This window comes from Accipiter gentilis, chromosome 1, assembly GCF_929443795.1.
Source record: "Accipiter gentilis chromosome 1, bAccGen1.1, whole genome shotgun sequence".
In the NCBI taxonomy this organism is placed as follows: Eukaryota; Metazoa; Chordata; class Aves; order Accipitriformes; family Accipitridae; genus Astur; species Astur gentilis.
Window position 1 is genome coordinate 27,605,981 of NC_064880.1, and position 19,695 is coordinate 27,625,675.

At 39.4% G+C, this 19,695-nt stretch overlaps 1 protein-coding gene across 5 annotated transcripts in view; it reads left to right on the plus strand.

Annotated features, from left to right (window-relative positions):
• Positions 1-19,124, plus strand: part of PDE1A (phosphodiesterase 1A) — a 184,047-nt gene extending 164,923 nt beyond the window's left edge. For 3 of the 5 annotated variants that reach the window (XM_049805201.1, XM_049805217.1, XM_049805208.1), the window contains 3 exons: positions 7,433-7,708; positions 15,483-15,602; positions 15,929-19,124. In XM_049805201.1, the coding sequence (XP_049661158.1) occupies positions 7,433-7,708; positions 15,483-15,559 (353 nt within the window). In that variant the 3' untranslated portion in view covers positions 15,560-15,602; positions 15,929-19,124. Of the gene's footprint in view, positions 1-7,432; positions 7,819-15,482; positions 15,603-15,928 lie in introns of those variants that run through there. The other 2 variants (XM_049805226.1, XM_049805235.1) reach the window with 2 other exon arrangements.
• Positions 19,125-19,695: the final 571 nt, after the last annotated feature.

Here is a 19,695-nt window from a genome sequence, read left to right on the forward strand (position 1 = left end):
ATAGCCTAAGGGTCCTCAACCTTTCACCACTGGAGAATTAGAGGAATGTTTCTCAGGCCTTTCAGGGAATGCTGTTAACAGGGAATTACCATAATGATCAAACATCTGGGATTCTAATTTGAAAGCCTTGATGTTTAATTAATATTCCAAACCCCTAATCACCAGATAATCTGTCTTTGTTCAACTCAACACAGTTGATAAAGATTCCATCCTGTGCTTTTTTTCAACAGATAGCATTGATGGCTGCTGCTCTTTGCAGTTGTGGTAGTTGTAGCAAATAGACAGGAAAGATGCTCAGATGAGTCTGAAAGGCTCTTTCATTAGAGAAAACGTTTGCTAAATGGATTTTAGGGTCTTGAAGTCATTGACCTGCTGAGAAAGCTGTAAGAAACACATAACTTGCTGGGAAAGATTTAAATATCATGTAAGATCCTTCACGATGCAGTTCTTAGAACACAGAGAAATTGTAACAGAATGATTTAGTATTTTAAAAATAAAATGTTTGTTCCTTATGCCTACAATGTTTATTCCTTCATGCTTATTTTGTTCCATAAAAATGTTCTAAAGATTTACTAATCAAGTTGGTCAGTGGTTGGCAAGCTCAGGTACTCTTAACAGAGTGAAAAGGTATGGGCTAGTAATCATGCTTACCATCTGTTCTGTAGACATCACTGTAAATAAAGTTACAGGGATAAGTAAGTATCATTATCTTCACTTTACAGTTGAGCAAAAAGAGGCACAGACAGCTTAGGACACTCACGTCAGGTCATATAACATGAGGGAATGCAGCATACAGACCGAGGGTACAGCTGCCAGTCAAATGGGCCCATCACTAATTAGCCCATGCTAATGTTGTTCATCTTCAGGATAATACAACAGCAGTGTTACTTATTTTATGCTTATATAACTCTTCTGAAGAATGAACTGTTACAGGACCTGACCAAAGGTTGCGTTATTTCTATGTGAAGTGATCAGTGACAAACCTTGTCCTCAACACCTTTTGGCAGTGGACTGTGCTGTACGGCTCAACGGTGTATGGTCTGGGATGAGTGACCGCATCGGGATGGGATGAAAAATATGTGAGGCTGAATAAGGCTCTCACACTGTCCTGTGCTTAATTTTGATAGTAAAAATATTAAAAAATGACAACTATTGCATCTTTGGAGTAGAGATTAGCTGTGGGGGTTTTTTTCTTCCGTGGACAGCAACTTTGAATAACAAATCTGTCTTCTGAAAGACCTCTGCGTGGTACCTGCAGGCCCCCCTCGGGCACTTTCAGTCCTGCATACTTCCAGTCACAATAACCACAGGGTTCAGTTCCATTTTGTCTGAAAGATTTTCTCTGCAGACTCACTAATAAGAAGAGAGTAACAGCTGCTGAAATGTGAAAATCTGAGAGTGATGATCTGATAGCATGTTAATGTGATTTAGCAGCCGCTAGGAAGGGTGGGCAGTGGGAGGACGTGTGTGACAGTCACAGAAACCGACTGACAGTTTGGCACATGAAATCTACCCTAATGGACTGTTTTAATCTGTTGGAGAAAAATAAATTCAGGGGGCTAAAGGAGTCCCATCTAGGACCAGTAACAGTGATTTTAATCACAGTGCTAAAATGTTCAAGTCATAAGTGATTTTTGAGCTAATCCAGAAAAGTGTTAAGAACAGTGGGAAAAGGAGAATTTTTCACCATGATCTGAGGAAGTACAATGAATGGGTTGAGCTAAGAGTAGCAAGAAACATTTTGTATTGGCAGTACCTGGTAAATCACAGACTAAAGAATGATAACTGAACCTGATAATGGAACCTGTTATACATCCCCCTGCGGCATACACCAGAGAGCTGGCCTGCCTCTGCATGTGACAAACTACATGATTTAAAACACCTTTTCCTCCTAGTAGGCTCAAAGCAGCATGTCCTTCCCTTCCCCTGTCCCGAAAGTCCCAGCATTCAAGCCCCTGTGCTTGCAGCTAAACAGCAAAAGAGAGGTAAAAGGCGGAGGTAGCCACCCTAGGAAAATATAAACTCACAAATTATTTTTAACCAAATCTTTTAGTAAAAAGTTTTGATAGCTAATTAAGCTGTTGCTACGTTTTCTATATGATGTAATGCTGTGACATAAAGTGCTGCTGGATTACATGGTTTGCAGTGGTTTTATATACTCCTATATCTGTGATGAAATTTGTGTGAGGAGTTGGAAGTGGAAGGAATCAGTGTCTAAATAACTCTATGGGTTACTGCAATGTGTTCTTGGGTTTGAAAATGGCAGGTTCATTGGGAAAAAATCACAGTTGTTTTGGGAACTCTTGGACATTTCTAAACTTGCTTGGGAGTCCCAGAGGCACCAGCATCAGGCCTCTCATTTTCTGCAAAGTTTTGATGCTTACTGCTGGTTTCTTCCTCTTCTCTTTAAAATAGCTGATGTGAGAAGACATCTTTTAGAAAGGTGCAGCTCCTTTCCATGCTGTTCCAGTTTTGGTCTTTTGTCACTGCTTTCTGGAATTTTGTTTTCCAGTAAAAAAGAAGGCAGACAGGCCTAGAAATCAAAGTCTGTGGTAATATACACAGAGTCCATGACATCCAGCAGCATTCTTCATTGCAGATTCCTCAGATAACTTAGTTCTTTGTGAAGATGAACAGCTTTCCTCTTTAGTTCAGTAGTTTGCTAATTCTTAATACTTCAATGTCATTATGTCTTTCTGTAAGGGTAAATTATTGTAGCTTATTTTTAACACAGCCAATGAAAATAGCAATGGGATTCAGCAGGCATTTGCTTCACTGGAGTTTAGCACTGGCAGTCGCTGCCATTAGTTGATTCGAGATGTTCTGCTTACGCTTGGCTTTTGTGTTTCCCCTCTCCACTCCTGTTAAGTCAGTACATGCTCAAGTGGTGCAGTTGCTGGAGGCAGAAGGGTATCTTATAAGCCCTATACTGTACCGATGGTGTATTTGAATGCTCCGGTTTTTTTATTACAGAAAGGCCAGGAAAAGAAAGTCGGTGGACATACACAGAACAGAAGGTACCAAAATGTAGAAAAGCTTCCTCTCAACGTAGTAGACCACGTCCTGAAAATGTTGCTGCGTACACAGGCAGTAATGTAGCTGAGCTGGTGGAAATCAGTGTTGCAGTTGATAACGCAGACTCACCAGAGCTTCTGCAGCAGCAGAGCAGCGATACTTTGGAGACCACAGAGTCCTACAGCATGGTGCTAGAGATTGAGCTGTGTGACAGTTTCAGTGTTTCATGGACAGTTTAATCCTTTGTTGGGCTGACAGGAATTCAGTGCTCCCATTCACTCCAGCAAACAATAAAAAAAAAAAAAAAGAAAACACTCGCTTCAGTTTTCAGAGACTTATTAAGCCAAAAAGAAAGGTGACAATGAAAGAAAAGTGGTATCTGATGAAAAGGGGAGAGGAAAGAAGTCACCTTCACTAGTTAACACATTTTCTGTAGATGCAAAATTACCAAGTACCAGAATTTTTCAACTATTCTGAAATTTGGCTATTGCCTTACAACTCCTGTCAGTTTTCCAAACAAAATGATGCATTACAATTATTTTGCCAACAAGCCAGCCTAAACCCAAGGGAAGAAAGACACCACTTCTACCATGTTGATGTATCAAATGCCATTGTTGCTTCTCATGAAGGCCAGTGATTTAAGGCAGGAGCTCAGAAACGGCACAGAAGTACAGAAGAGATGGGTAAGAGTGAGTCACCCCTAACTGACCAGTTAGGAGAAACCATTTGTTTTAGTGATGAGCTCACACAAATTTTGCTGAATAACACGTGGGTTCTTGTAAAGGAAACAATACCAAACAGTTGAAAATATGTAAACAGGCCTGGCTCCAGGCACTTTTACCAAGTTAAAACAGAGAGAGCAAAACCAGTAGCAACAATAACACGTACCCTGAGTTCACTGCACTGCACAACACACTTCTGTCTGCCTTTTTCTGAATGGATATGATAATCCTTAAGCTGTTCAGTGCCTAAGTGACACCTCCCCCCCCCAAAAAAAAACCCAAACAGCTGAAGATGGAAGTTTTCTAGAGGGTCAAAAATGTTGTTTAATCTTATTAATTTTATTCATCTATGCACTCTTACTAAATATTGTCAATGTTGCAAATGCCAGGTTACGTTGTTCATTTAACATACCCCATTTCCATCTCTGGCTGACCATGGCAATGTGTGCCCATATGGCAGGAGGAATGTGCTCTTCCCAGCAGCCCAGTGCAGGGTGAGGGGCAGCAGCCTTGCCCCCTGCTCTCAGAAATCCCTGGCAGTTCGTGGCAGAGGCTCTGCCACAGTATTTGTTACAATTCTTACTGTCCAGCACTGTGGATCAAACGTCACACCAGCTCTGTTTTTCTTACTCTAGTGGTATTAACTCAGCAGTGCCTTACTTGAATTTTCATTACTCAGTCGCTGTCCCGGTCTCAGTCACTTTTAAAGACTGCTAAATATTTCTGTTTCATTGGAGTGACAGAACAGCAGAAATGATAAAAAAAATGCCAATTATGATATACATATTAAAGATCCCATATAATATAGAGTGCAATTATTAGCTGTTACAGAAAGCAGAAATCTGTATTTTTCCAGCACGTATAGCATATTCCACAAGTGGCTGGCGTACCATAAGAATCCAGTATTTTTCATCTTTTTGGCAGTGGATTTCACACAGATTGAAGCCGAGTGGAGCAAAGCAAGTCAGAACATAGATATCGAGCGGATGAGAGACTTAATACCAAGCAAAAGGATCGGGAGTCTTAATGAAAGTTGTCATACCATCATAGAGGATTTTGTACTTGAGGCTTCTCAGTCTCAGTCACAACTGCCAGCCACTCCTCCTACTTGCCCTGAACAAACTCCTCCCAAGGGAACAAGATACTTTTCTTCAAGCTTTTTTAACTGAGAGGGACTTTGAAATTTTATCACCATGGAATAGTAATCACACATATGATTATCAGCATAAAAAAGACTAATGTTTAGCAATAGTTTTAACTCCACAGATTTTAAAAATCCACACTATTTTTCATACTTAGAAAAGATAGTATTTTCCTCACATATTCTTTTCTACTGAATTTTGGAATAAGTAGTATCGCACCAGTTTAAATGCAATAGGTATGACAATTAACTAGTATGTTATCAGGTGTAACTTGGTGCAGAGATAGTCCAGTTCAAAGCTACATCCATCAGATGTGCATAGAGCTGAGTTAGAGTTTGGCTGTGTTTTAGATATCCTTAAACAGACATGCTTGAGATCATCTCAAGGGCAGTCATAGAACTAAGAGACCAGCATGACAGAAGTTAAGAACAGGCCATCAGCACTGTTCTGATTCAACTATTGATCGTCATTTGCCAGTTTAAGTTTGTTGGGGAGTGAAGAGAAGCAATTTTAAGTTTAGATATTCAGCTTTATAAACTAAAAAATAATAGTGGGTTTTGCCTATATGAATATTCTGAGACTTCTAATACGAGAATAAAGTAGTCAGCTACCCAGTTAAACCAAGACAAATCTGAATTCTGGTTAGAATTGTCCTAAAACACCATTCTGTGAGAAACACGCTGTACATTCTTACCAGCTTTCAGGTTAAAAAAGCCACCTTTTACAGTGTGAGCTGAGTCAATATTACAGTTTTATGTGTGATTATAGTTCAGCTTTGCTTTCCTCAACTTACTGATGCATCTGAACTGCATCTGAAATACTTTATCTTGCAATTTCCTTGGCTTTTTCATAAAGTTAAGGGAAAATGCTTGTAGCTCTGCCATATGGAGGCAAATATGGCACTTAAATCCATTTCTTGGGACAAAAGCCTTAGGTAGGTAGATTATACCATGAGTGACAGATGCTTTAATTAACATATCTAGATTGAACATCAGATTTGCTTCAAGTTGCATATACATATCTCTTAATGTCTTTAGCCCAATTACTTCTTTGTAAGAGCTGCATTGAAGTCTGTAGAAAAAGGCTATCTGTCCAAGTTTCAGAAGATGTGGAGTCCAAAACAAGCAGGTCTCTAAAGTTTGCAGAAAAAAATGGCTTAACAATTTAGAAATTTCTCAAATTTGAAAGTTCCTGATTTTTTTAAAAAGTATTCCAGGAAGTATAAGAACTGACAAGAGAATGAAATTATTTAACTATTCCACAGTTCGGGATATCAGTTCAGGTTCAGAGGTGTTCCTTTCCGTCCAATTTCACAGGCCAAATTGTACTTCAGGGGGTACCTACTTTGGATTCAGAAAAGTGAGGTGACGAAGATGCCAAATGCTGACTGGGGTAGAAATGTATTACAGACTGGGCTATCTTTCAGTTGTCATATGCCATCACTTTTGGTCTGGATTTGGACTGGTCATTCACAACCAGAGTTTCTGGGAGCTGCCAGGTGAACTCAATAAATATGTTAATGTTTGGTTTCCTCCCTTAATACAGTGTGCACAGCCAAGTTAGAAATTTTATGCAATATCATGCAGCTATTTGGTGCGGGTGTTGTTCAAACTGCAATGCTTTCACTTTTTAAATTGATAGTGTTTTGTATCTTCTATAGTAGTACACAGATTCTAAAATCTGAATTTACAAACCAGAGATTCTAATAGCAAGAGAAATAGGCCCTCCATGAAGATGGTACAGTTACTTTTCACCCTCCATCACAAGTTTTCCATTCTCTGTTTTCTTCACCTTCTAGTTCCTCCTGGTACCACCTCTTTGTGCTACTCTGTCCTGTCTCCTTTTACTCTGGGCAATTTCATTTGTACTGTTCTCCAAGTCTCTGCAATAGAGCAAGGAATAGAGCCTTCCACAAACATTATTTTCTCCTGTAGATGCTGTCCCCTGAAGCACAATTTCTCCCATATTTCTTCCTTCCCATTCTGTCTGTGCTACTAGCCATAATGGGAGCAGTACTGGATTGCATGCGTGTAACCCTCTATAACTTGCTCCAGCTGAAGCTCTGTATTAGCTGACATTTTGGACTTTTCCAGGCCGATAGCCCAACTTCCTTCAGGGCTTCCCGTCGGTTCTGATGCCTCTCCCATCCCCAGGAAGGTGCTCCCCTCCATGCCCTTTCTCTGTTGCAGAACCGATGAGCTCTGCTCCTCCTAGTCCTGTGGTGGTAAACACCACTGCTGGGGGATGTGCCTGCAGCATCGGGTCCTCCTGCTCCCATCCTTCAGCTTACAGGGTGAGTGATGTTGCTCCTTGCTCTGTACTATGGCCAAAAAAAAGAGGGACAAATTAGAGATCAACCCAGAAAGTGGACCACTGCACTAGTGTAATCAGGAGCAGAATCTGACCCATATTAAACACACCAGCGCACATGTCCTCATGCAGAAAGTCGATGTTCACAATGTTCCCATGTGCAGCTCTATCAGTCACTACTCTGAAATCAAACAATTGTGGCATATCCTTCTCTAATTCACATATTTTGTTCCCTCTTTGTAGAAGAACTTGTGAAAAATGTTGGTGAACAGGAAAAAGACCAAGGCAGAAATTCCACAGATGCACAGTTACAGGAAGAGACAACAAGGACACAAAATGAGAGTAGTCAGGGAAGCGATGGTACAACCTGTCCTCCCAGATCCATCGTCCTACAAGTAGTCTCTTTCGACACTCCTCTGAGTGATGAATCCAACTCAGAAAAATGCACTAACTCTGATCCGAACCAGAAAGATCTCACCGATGCCCAGCAAGAAACACAGAATACAGACCCACTGAATGGTAATACTTCATCACAGAGCACCAGTCAATCTAATGAAGCTGTCCAGGGTGAAGCTGCAGCAGTGTCTGGTATCTCCCTGTCAAACATCGACAGTAATGTAAAATATTGAAATAAGGTGTTGTATAAAACCACCACCGTAAGACGGTTTCTTAAGGCATGTGTAAAAACAGTAGTGTCCTGAAACCATCAAATAAAAGCTGTTTGCTGTAAACAAATATCATCTTCTTGATATTAGCTATTTGGTATTCAGTAAAAAAATTTTTACATAAAATACCAAGACCTTTAGTTGAACTGGAAAAACTATTTTAAAGTAATTTAAAGATATATATTTGCATTTAAATAGCAGTTTGCTATTGGAGAATGAGGTAGATTTTCAAAACAGAACTATCTAACATTTTCTCTTCGAATAGGTAATTATGCTATTAAAATCCACTCCCCTTAGTTTAGGCATCTAATATGATTATTATTTTGTAAACCACATCCTTCGTACTAAATGTAATGTGAATTCTAGAGTTAACTTTAAGCAGGTGGAATTTGCTAACAGTAGTAGGCATGGGACTGTGTCATTCTCTTAATCAGAAAGATCAGTCTCCTAACTGTAGTTTGCAGGACAAGCAGAGCAGCCAGAAAATCCTTATATGACAGAATATTTCTTTAGAATGTAAGTATTTTATCACAAGCTGATTATGATTTAGTATCTGGTAACTTTAAGACAGTATCAAGGGCAAGATGCTTGAGCAATAGGAATAGATGTTCTAAAGTAAGAGAAAGGCACTCTGCATTTTCATTTTATTTCCTGAATTTGCTTATTGTGGGAAAAAGATTTGAGGTATTCAGGTAATAAGACTAATCAAGGCATATAATGACACTTCTTTTCCTCACTTCTAATTAAAATGCTAAACTTATTAGTGCTTTTATGACAGTGAGCCTTGCAATATTGTGCCAGAAGTATGGCATTGTCTGAGCAGCAACATTGAAGTGTTTATAAAGCTTAGCTTAGACATAAGTATATGACTTGGCATATTTCTCAAAAATGCTTTTTATGGAGAACTCCCACCTATTCTAGAGTTCCACATGCCAGTGCTCCATGCTTTTATTGTTGACAGGTTTTTCCATCAGAAATAACAGATGGTTAATTTAGGGTCCTGTATCAAAATATTTACACTAAAATTAATTTCACAGCATTTGAAGTTGTCTACTAACTGACCTTTTTGCCTTTTGACCTTTTTTGCACCAGTTTTTATATTAAAGCCCAACTTGAAATTAAAGTGCCTTAGAAAAGTTTCCCATCTCCTGGATGAGGAAGACAGTGGGAGAAGGTGCATCTTTTATCTTTCAAACTATGCAGAAGGCAGTTGTGTTGTACCTGTCCTTGGGGGTCTTTAGATGGCTGGCCAACAAAATTGCTGTTTGAGAGGTCAGATACAATTCAGCATGCAATTAGTGCATTCTTTTGCTTTGTCAGTCTCGACATCCCACCTTTCCTATGAGAACAGAGATTTCTTATTTAGAAAAAGCTAATCATCTCATTCATTTTCCAAGGCAGGGAATTTTCTACAGAATGCCTTGTATTTTAACACTTCAAACTGCAAAATTTATGAAAAGAGTAAAAAGTGGTTGAGTTTGTAATAGTGTATTTCCAAAGGCAAACATGATCTGGAAGCTATTTTTTTGTGGAAGATGGTAAAAAAGATTTAATAACATGAATTCACCAATCCAAGGATGTTCCTCAACTAGAGATGGCAATGTTCAAAGAGTTCAGATAAATAATGAAATAGAAATAAGATATTGATTTAATTATTTTGTCAAAATAAATAGTATTGGTAAGGTCCTGAACTAAAAGCCAGAGGTCATACGAGGACATTGCTCAGCTATTTCATCACTAAAGAGGCAGTGGTACTTAAACAATGGACTTATATCAAGCCACGGGAAAAGGGAAGATATTGCAGGAGACATAACTGTATCAAGAGATTGCTCACACACTAAGAGAAACAGCAAATTATTTTTAAGGCAACTCCAGAGGCTGAGTGATGAGCCAATACTCCCTTACTGGGATCCCCCAACTTACGTCTGAGCCATTGTAGGTTTTACAGTGCACATCTGAATTGCTGCTGGTTGCCACAGACAGTCTTGGTATAGAAATGTAGGTTCCTCTACTGAAACGAAACATCTGTGCCTGAAAATCTTAAACTGCTGTATAAAGATCTTTGGAAATGAAATGGAACTGAAACGATTTTTCGCCAAACCCTCCTTTACTACAAGCTGTGCCTTTTTCTCCTGCTAAGAACGTGTAAAAAGTAGAAGCTACCCTTCATGCCGTTGATCGAACACATGCCCAGCCATTGTAAAATTCCCTTTCTGAACAGGTCTTCAAATTAGTTTGAAAACTGTTCATCTGATATGGTTTGTGAACAAACGTAGTCATCAATTCTTGGTGTTGTCATGGGAAATTATACTGTCACAGAAAATGGTATTGTCAAAACGCTGTTGTCATGGGAAATTCAGAGAATTTAAATGTTCCCAGTTCTTTGGATCTTGCATTCTAGAATAGTGACTTTTCACCTATTTAGAACTGTGAATCCTTAAAATTTTTCTAGTGTAAATGTGCATCCCTGGTCAGCCAGCTTAAGCCTACAGAAAGTAAGTTTGCATTTCTTTTAGTCTCATGAACCTTTCGTGGATGCCCTCGTAATTCATAGTCCCTCAAGTCAGAAAACCACAAGATGAAGCTGAGTTTCTGATTTACGCTATCACAAATATTTAGCAGATTGCTACTATGCATAGAATAAGGATATTGGTTAGGTGTTATTTTTAAAGGTATCTGATATTTGAAGGCATTTTTATTTGTCATTTTGTGTGAAACATCTGTTCACTGCGGTATGTTGAATTTCCTCTCATCCATCTCCTTCAGTGATTATTTGTGTTCATTTTCCAGCATAGATAAATGCCCGGGTAAATGGAGAGCTTGATGAATGTTTTGCCTGGTTTCTGTAGCGTATTCATGTCAGAATCCAATACTCTCTGACCAGGTGCTTTTAGATATTCCATGCATGAAGGATGTTATATTTAATATCAAATTTACCTATTTGAAGACAGTTGATGTTACGTGGGATTTCTGATTTAGCAGAACGATACAAAATATACCGAAAGCACACTACAAATGTAAGCTACAGTTAGCAAAATAGAGCAATTGCAATACAGAGCTTAATGACAATGTCGACGTGAGTCCCCTTACCAGTCTCTAGAATATGCTCACCATTGCGATGCTGGGGTCCCCAGTCACCGGTAAAGCATATGTGGGTTGAAGCCAGCTCAAGTCTGTTGCTCTCTTCAAAATTCTTTTGCTAGTTGTTTAGTTTTTATACTGTGTATTGGGCTGAGCCACGTATTGACTGCCTCCATGCTGGCCTGGCTAACTCAGGAAGACAGTCATGCTCTTCTAATGAACGCAAGCAGAAACATCTACACCACTGGTTGATCCCCTCAACTGTGATATATAGTCAGTGGATCCACTCAACTGATATAAGCGTTTACCTGAACCAAAGGCCATCCTCTGCTCTCCTTTGTGTTGAGATTGTCAGCTTTCTTTGCAACAGCTCTGGTCAGTCACCCCTTGCATTATCTCCTGAGCTTGATGGGCGCATCGTCCCTGCCCATCTCCATTGAGCCTTCTTCCATTGTGGGGGTTTATTGGTCAGTCATGATATTGCTTACATTCTGATTTTATGTTATTAAGTAGTTTGATTTATATTTTAAATTTATTAACATTTCATTCTTGCGTTTTCCCTATTTTCCCAATATTTAGAAAATAATAGCAAATAGTAGAGAAATATTTTGACTATTTCATGGTCTCTTAAAATGATTTACAGAGGGACTATGCCATCATATTCTTAAAACTTTCTTTCCTAAGGACAGACCAGCCATGTTACTATATAGGGAGAAAGCTATCTCTATATATTATTTAAATACTATAATCTTTTAAGTCAGGACTGAGCCTTTCACAGAACTTTATGTTTCTAATAAACCATAGAGGAGACCTAATATTAATTTATCAACTATGGCATAGATGTTATAAATAAATGACATATATGGTGGGCTTTTTCTGTGCCTGCCAATTAAAAAAGTATACTGCAGGTATTTACATCACTGTAATGCACAGGGGCCGGGGCAACAGACTTTCTACAAATACATGGTGAGACTCAGGTCCTGGCTCTTTGAGATGAAATTAATTACTATTGGGTTTCAGCAGCAGCTTTAAGTACCTCTGCAGAGATTGTGCCACCATGTTAAAGATAACTGAAAAGAAAGGCAATGCAGGCATTTAGTACTGGAATAGTCTGCAATATTCAATAGCAAAGGGAAAACTCAGGCTAAAATGTTTCACATTTCTCTTTCACAGTGGTGAAATTATTTAATATCATTTTAAATGGAGGGAATCCATTAAACTGTCATTGTTGTTATCTAAATGTAGATACTTAATATTAGTGTTTCTACAAGAGTTCTTATTGCTGCAGTGCGTGTAGAAGCCTCATAACTACAAATAACACAACAGTCTCTGTTTCCTCTTCTCACTCCCCTCTCTGTTTTCTCTCTATAAGCGATATTTGAGATGGTCAAGGGTGAGTGTGTTGTGCATGGTGCAGTAATAATCGGCACAGAAGGGAGATATAGGACGGGTAGCATCCCCACTTTTCACTTTTGCACCTCTGTTGATGGCCAGCAGATCCAGACAGGACTCTTTGAACCGAGGTCAGGTATTTTCGACGGAATGTCACTTCAAGCAAGCAGAAGGTAGCATACACATGACTTTACATTTTTTCCCTGCTTCCCATTTGAGTATTCTAAGAAGGGCTGTTCATCTATCAGGACATTATTAACATTCTCCATGCTAGATTTTTCTATGTCTGTACTTTCTGTACCGAGGATGGGAGGTAGAAGGCTGAAGTGATGTCCAGAGTGCTCACTGACTCCTGGAGTGGAGAAGTGAGCACCTGCGGGGACTGGGGCTGGGAGAATGAGATAAAAAGTAAGAAGAAAAGCAACATAGTTATTAAGATTGAAATTGCAAGTGTTAGCTGTCATTGGTCTGTCCTCTGTAAAAAGCAGAAAACTCAGTTTGGTTTTCTGTGAGTAAGCGATTGAATTATAACAGAGATGGGGAACATGGGAAGATGATCTATCTGCATTCTTGGGAACTGTCAACTGAATGTTTGGATGTGCTATGATGAGGGGGTTCCCCATTAAAAAAGGAAAAAAGGGACTGTTTTTCTCTCCTTGTACCACTTCTCTTTCTAGGTGTAGTTCTTGTAGACCATCGCATTTTATTAACAAGAGTAGCTCTGCCCTGGGTCCTGGTCAGTGCAAAGGGAGAACCAGAAGGTCGCTGTTACAAGAACTCCAGTTGTGACTGAATGTCATTTTTCTCCACAATACCTTTGTCCTTTCCATCATCTCACTTTCATTTAATTGAATGTTACGAGATTAAGTGGAACTATTATAAGGTGATTTTTTTTTAAGTGATGATTTTCCTTTTCTCCTGAGTGATTTATTAATTAGAACATTAATTTTAAAAACTGCTTATGTTTAATTAAACAACTCCACATTTCAATGATTTATAAATGCTAATTGGGACACTTTTAACTTTTCACTCATGATGATAGCCACATTAATCCTTAATATCAAAATGTAAAGGAGATAATAAATCTGCAGTAAAACAGATTATCAGTAACTACGCCTCTATATGACAGTAGAGGACTACCCAGTCACATCGAGTTGTACAAAGCATTCAGTGTCATCAGCAGTCAGTAACTGAAAGCCTCTGGAGGATAACCAGGTTACAGATCCACATCAACAACATGCCAGCTTGATTTATGGTAATGCAAGTGGCATCAAGTAATCATCCGTGCCATGCAAATGCTGGTGACCGTTCAGTGCCGCGGTGGCCCTGCGGTGCTCAGCTGAGTGTGGAACCCTTTGCATCCATGCAAAGTGGGCACAGATCGCTGCGGTGCCTGGTTCGTTAGCGTTCCTTGTGCACACTGTGTGGCTAAACAGCTACAGTAAATCAGGATCCTGGTACTAAGGGAAGGCATCCGTGTTCACGGGGGGGGTGAGGATGGAGGGGAGGTTATATTAAAAGAGCAAATGATGTGTTTATAAAAAGGATGCGGATTATAAGATAACAGCCATTAGCAACCATTCATAGGGCAGAGTTTATCACATAAAAAACCTGATGCATTGGCAGGAAGAACGTTATGTATGGTTTAGAGATTAGTGTTTAGTTTTTATGAAAATTAAAGATACGAAGTTTTTGTTTCAAGGCCTCCACAAACCACTCCTATCCCACTCCTAAAACTGTACTCACCATTCCACGTCAAGCATAAAATTTAAATATTTAGATCAATAGATTTTACTTTCATACCTCTCCCTGTGTCCTTTATGGATAATAATAAAAGTTTTGCTAAATCCCCCCCAAAACAGCTGCAGGCTGAAAGATCTGGAGACGTTCTAATTCATGTTAGTCTGATTTTGAGACTTTAAAAGCCTTCGGAGAACTGGTTCTCTATATTCCACCTACACTAAATTTACGTAAAGTAAGGGGGCCAGTGAAGAATGCTGCTTGGGGGAATATGGCCCACCTGCTGGTGGCCGCATTGCAGAGTGGGCAGCACCCACTCTGCCACCATTCATGGCAATGAAACAAGGATAAAATCAGTAGCAATTCTTACTTGTTTACAGTGAAGCCATGGTGAATTCATACCTATTAATTTTCTTCTTTCCTCATTCTCATTCCTGTGAGCTCCCTTTCCTCTCTTCCCTTTCTGTTTTCTAAACTGTGAGCCTCTTCTTCAACTCCAACTCACCGTCTTTCAATTTTCCTTTCAGATCACACATCATCTGCTTTCCCTTTCAGCTGCTCATACCTTCATTTTCTGGCTTTCGAAAATGTTCCCCCACCTGTATTTTTATTTTAATAACTTTTTTGATTCTCTCAGCTCATATTCTCCACTTTTGAGACTTCTGTGCTTTTCCTTTTTCACATTTTCATTTCAGCATTATTAATCACTGGTGGGATCACTCAATCAACTGGTTAAAACTGAGAAGTTACTATATAGTTAGTGAATAACACTGTAAGTTTGCTACATTCTCCCCGTGCCTACTACTCAGTATATAATTTCCTCAGCTGTACTCATTCAAAGTTACTGAAAGAATAGTTTAAGCAACAGCCTAATATTATGACTGTCGGTTTGAAATTCATGTTGTATCACTCAGTTTGAAAGCTGCTTGTGTCACTTGGTGTCATTGCTCCTATCTGATTGAATTAATTGAATTTTTAGAACTTGACACTGGCATCTTTCATTATCTGAGAGAAGCTTACTCCCAATTTAAAAGCCTACGTTAAAGAGGATTTAAACAGCACTTCTCTGCAGAGGGTGACTTTTGACTTTCAGTAAGTTGGAAGATAAAATAAACCAAATCCAAACCCACTGTATTAACACTTACTCATGTAAAGGTCTTCATATTTTTGTTCTGTGCTCTGGTCTATTGTTTTCATTCTATCCTTTGCCTTATGGGTTAACGATAATGATTAGTTAATTCAATCTTATGCTTACTCTGGTGAGAAAGCAACTAAAGAAAGTAGTGACTGAAACCTCATTTTAACCTTAAAAAAATCAGGAGGAAAAAGTTCCTGTCTGTCTAGGGCTGTGCAGATTCTCTTAACTTTGTTAACTTCCTCACTCAGGTTTCCCATCACATTTGTTTATCTTCCAGGTGAGCCTAAACACTGTAAGAAGACAGAAGATAAGGTAAAATCCACTGAGCAGAAAGAAGCACTGATACAGAACTAGATTTGCTATTTCTTAAAAGCTTCTGACATTTTGGGCAGGACAGGTAATTTTGTCATTTCTTTCTTATAATGGGGAGAATTTCATACCATAAAGACTTGCTTAGTGCTATTATTATCCTGTTCCTTCTATTCCAGTTGTGGTTTTACTAGAAAATTTTGAAATGGGGGCACGGTACCCCCCACCTTCTCTGTCCCTTTAAAAGCCATTCAATATAAAGAAGGAAAAAATAATACTTTTACATCTGTGAATCCTTAATGTCAGACTAAATGATCATGCAATAAAACATCCTTAATTCATGTATATTAAATACTGGAAGTAGTAGTATTCAAAATCTGTTGTTTATGAATTTTCATTTGACCTCTGTTGCAGGAGTAAAGAACTCTAGCTGTTCTTACCCCATGATCTCAGAGGCTGTTATCTGTCAACATTGTTCTTGGATCATCCTTTTTCTGTGACGAGTGATTGGACAAAAGTGTAAAATATAAAACCCTGAGCTGGTAACTCAAGGCACTTAACAACTCACAAGATTTCAGTTGTATTTGTTGTTGCTATTTCCTCTTCTATTCTGCTTTCTTAAACTAGCCAAAATAATTTTTTCAGCCAAAGTTGGACCTCGCTGTATTGTACCACTGACACCAGACATTTCCAGTTAACCATGAGACATGCGAAAACACAATACTTATCATCTGCCCAGGATTGCTGTTACGTGTCACTGCTACTGGCATCCAATGGAAATGGAAAGTCAAAATGAAATGTTGTTATAGATACTTGTTCATGCAACCATGCTGCATGCAACATAAAAGTCCTACTTGTTAGCTTCCTTAAAATATCTGGAAATAAATATATGTAGACTGTACAGGGAAGTTGTAGAGTTACACTGACCAGCCTGCGTGGATGATGATTCTTCCCCACTGTGGTGGCTGCCATATGGAGAGAACTGGTGTTTAACAAATCAGTATTCAAAATATCTCTTTAAAATTAATTAAATAGCATCCAGTATTAAAGACTAAAACATTCTCAGTCCTATAGTATTTTGGAAGACATCAGCAATGGTGTCAGCCCTACCATGAAGCTAGTGCTTATTGTTTTGTAGGGTGGAAGAGACAGCGACAGGAATACATGAAAATTGCTTCACTTCAGCAAAATATTGTGTTGCCTCTCAGACAGACCTGGAAGGTGACACTGAGGCCTTATATCATGGTTTGTTTCAAATGCAAAGGTGACACCGTGGATCCTGCAAAATCCTTGCTAGCGTTTGTTTCATTAACAGAAAGCACCAGACCATCTTTCTTTGAGGGGCAGTGAAAACAGAGCACACAGGCAGTTACCCCTGCAAGAAGCCTGAGAACGAGCCCTTCAGCCGGAACTGTGCCCAGAAAGAGACTCCATTTTCATCTCCACTTCCCTTGAGCTGCACCTGACCTCTCCTGGCTTGCCCGGGCGACCCATGCCGCTGCAGCCAACCTCATTTCCCTCTGCTGGAACCCACCAGGAAACTTCCACGCTCCCCTTCGTGTCGCAGGCGCTCGGGTGGCTCGCGTCGCTGCGCTCCCAGTTCTCCTTTTCGGACCCTGTGGTTATTACCTCACTGACCAAAAAGTCCTTATAACCAGCCATGGTCCGCTCTGAAGAGGGCTCGCAGGGGCGGTGGCGCTCCCTCCCTACGCAGAGGCCGACGGGCGATTGAGACCGATGTGCTATTCATCTGCTGCGTCAGGGATCTAAACCAGAGCTCAGCAGGCATCGGGCTCAACCTCAGCCAGGGCACGCTTTGTCCCGATTGAAGAAGGAATCGTGAAACAGTCACCCCAGACTGTGGGACTCGTACACGTCCATACCTGTTGACTGTCCCTTTTCTGACAGCGGAGCAATCGAAATTGAGCTGGGAACAGTGCAAGCTCCGAGCCCTGGGATAAGGGCATGCCAAAAGGTGGAATTCCTGTCATTGAATATGTAAGCCATATAAACGCTATGCATAAGTGGTGTGCATAGTTTTAAATTAAGAAATGTTTGTGCATATAGGATGTAAAAAGTGCGTTTAAATTGTTCTGTGTATCCGGTCCAGGGCTTGTATTTAGCATGGACAAATTTCTGTACAGTGCAGTTAACGACTGAAATGTTAACAAATGAAATTGTATCATATATGTTATAATGCAATTGATATTTTTTGCTAAGAGTTAAGAATTTATATATTCTCTGCTAGTGTTTGAGCAAATCATTAGTAGCCTGGACCACTCTGTGCACTTTTGCATCCTTTTTTGGGAATGTTGGACTCTTTTTTTCTTTTCTTTCATAATAAAATATAAAGCATCTTATGGCTTCTTATTGTCGTTACGACAAGAGAAGAAACATAATGGTCATATCAGACTCTTTTTTTAAACTGTAAATTGCCATATGCTGTGGCAGTGGAAAATCTTGTTTAAGATCTGAGAACTTGGGACCTTATTTCAGATATGCTGAGCATTTGCAGTTCCCACCAAATTTGAAAAGAACAAAAGATGACTGATATCTTTAAAAACTAGGCCAGTTAGGTATTTGTTTGTTACAGAGTGTTCTTCAACATTGTAATTTATGATTCACTGAGACTGAAAGTCTGGAGCAATCAGAATTTAATGTTTTTACTGTATTTTCAATTTCAGACTTTTACCGTAGTTGAACTTGACTTTTTTTTTTTTTTCCTGTGTCTCTATCCCATTGTGATTTATATACTCTGCAAGAGGTTTCTCCTGGAAATACAAGCAGAAATTATAACAGATTCTGCAGAGTTCTCGGAGCATCCTGTGGGGGTCTCAGTGTTCTGTTATTAGAGCTGGCACCAAGATCTCCCACGCAGAAACTAGAAGGAGCTCCTGATGTGACAGGAGGCACTCATTGCCTGCAGAACTCATTCATTAATATAGAAATGTGATTTGTGTATAAATAATCTTATTTGCTCATTTGTATTCAGTTTTAATCATTGTGGTAGATGTTACTGAAATACAAGAAGAGTCCTTAGGTTTTTTTTAACGCCAGCTGATTCTCTTTCTTTCTTCCTTTATTCTTAGCAAGATCTTAGCTGGACATGACCCAAAGCTTAGTGTGTTTTTTGGATGAGGAGAAATTTCCTTTGGTGGAGAAGACTGATACAGCCAACATGTGTTAGTTAAGGCTTTGACCTTGGGTGACATTTGCATTGGGGTGGCAGAAAGGCTTCTTGAGAGGGCCTCTCCCTGAACAATAGTTTACCCCTGAAACCTGTAAGGCTGCGCTACCAAAACGCTGCATGGGGCCATAAGAAACGGTGTTTGTATATGCATCTCTCCCACAGCATTATGGGCATGTACCCCTGCATTGAGCACACTGAGGAGCTGTAGCTATAGGTTAGCCCTCAAGAGTTTTATTTTGTATTTTTACCTTGAGATATCTGGCATATGTTATGTAATATTGTTATGGGTTATGATCTAGCCAGTATTTTTTTATTTAATTTTCAACAAGACAATCTACAACTGTGTGTTTTTATTCTGCTGTATTTGTCCGTATTTCCTATGATGATATTCCCAAATAAATTTGATTTGAGGGCAAGGATCGTGAAGCTCCTGAGTGTTAGTTACAAATTTGCTTGCCTGAAGTGTGTTTGCTCATTTGCGTATGGTTGTCTTTGACAAGTGACAGAGCATAAATGGTTGTTTCCAACCTTTCCACCCCCTTGTGACTCCACACTTTTCCCGTAACTGTGCCAGTTTGCCATACAAGCTCACTCGCATCCTCATAGCACTCTTGAAAACAATTTCTTTACATGAGTCTTGCCTTCTTAGCCTTTACTGCTGAAACAACCCTCACATGAAGAAAACCATAACCAGTAGAACGTTTTTTTACCCCTAAAAATTCTTACCATGGGTTGTTATTGATGGAATCACTGGGACTGTTCATGTTAGCAACAATTCTTCAGGAAGGGTCTGACTTTCAGAGGCACCTCCATGGCATGGGGTAAAGTTAATCATCCAAGTTCAATGGAGCAGGGAGTAAACGGTGCCCCTTCCTACTCAGTTTAGAAATGAATGGAAGGAATCCCGTTAACCTAGACATGTATCATATCCTAACAAGGTACATGACGGAAATAAATCAAGACAACTATTTTATATGATATTCTTTGCAGT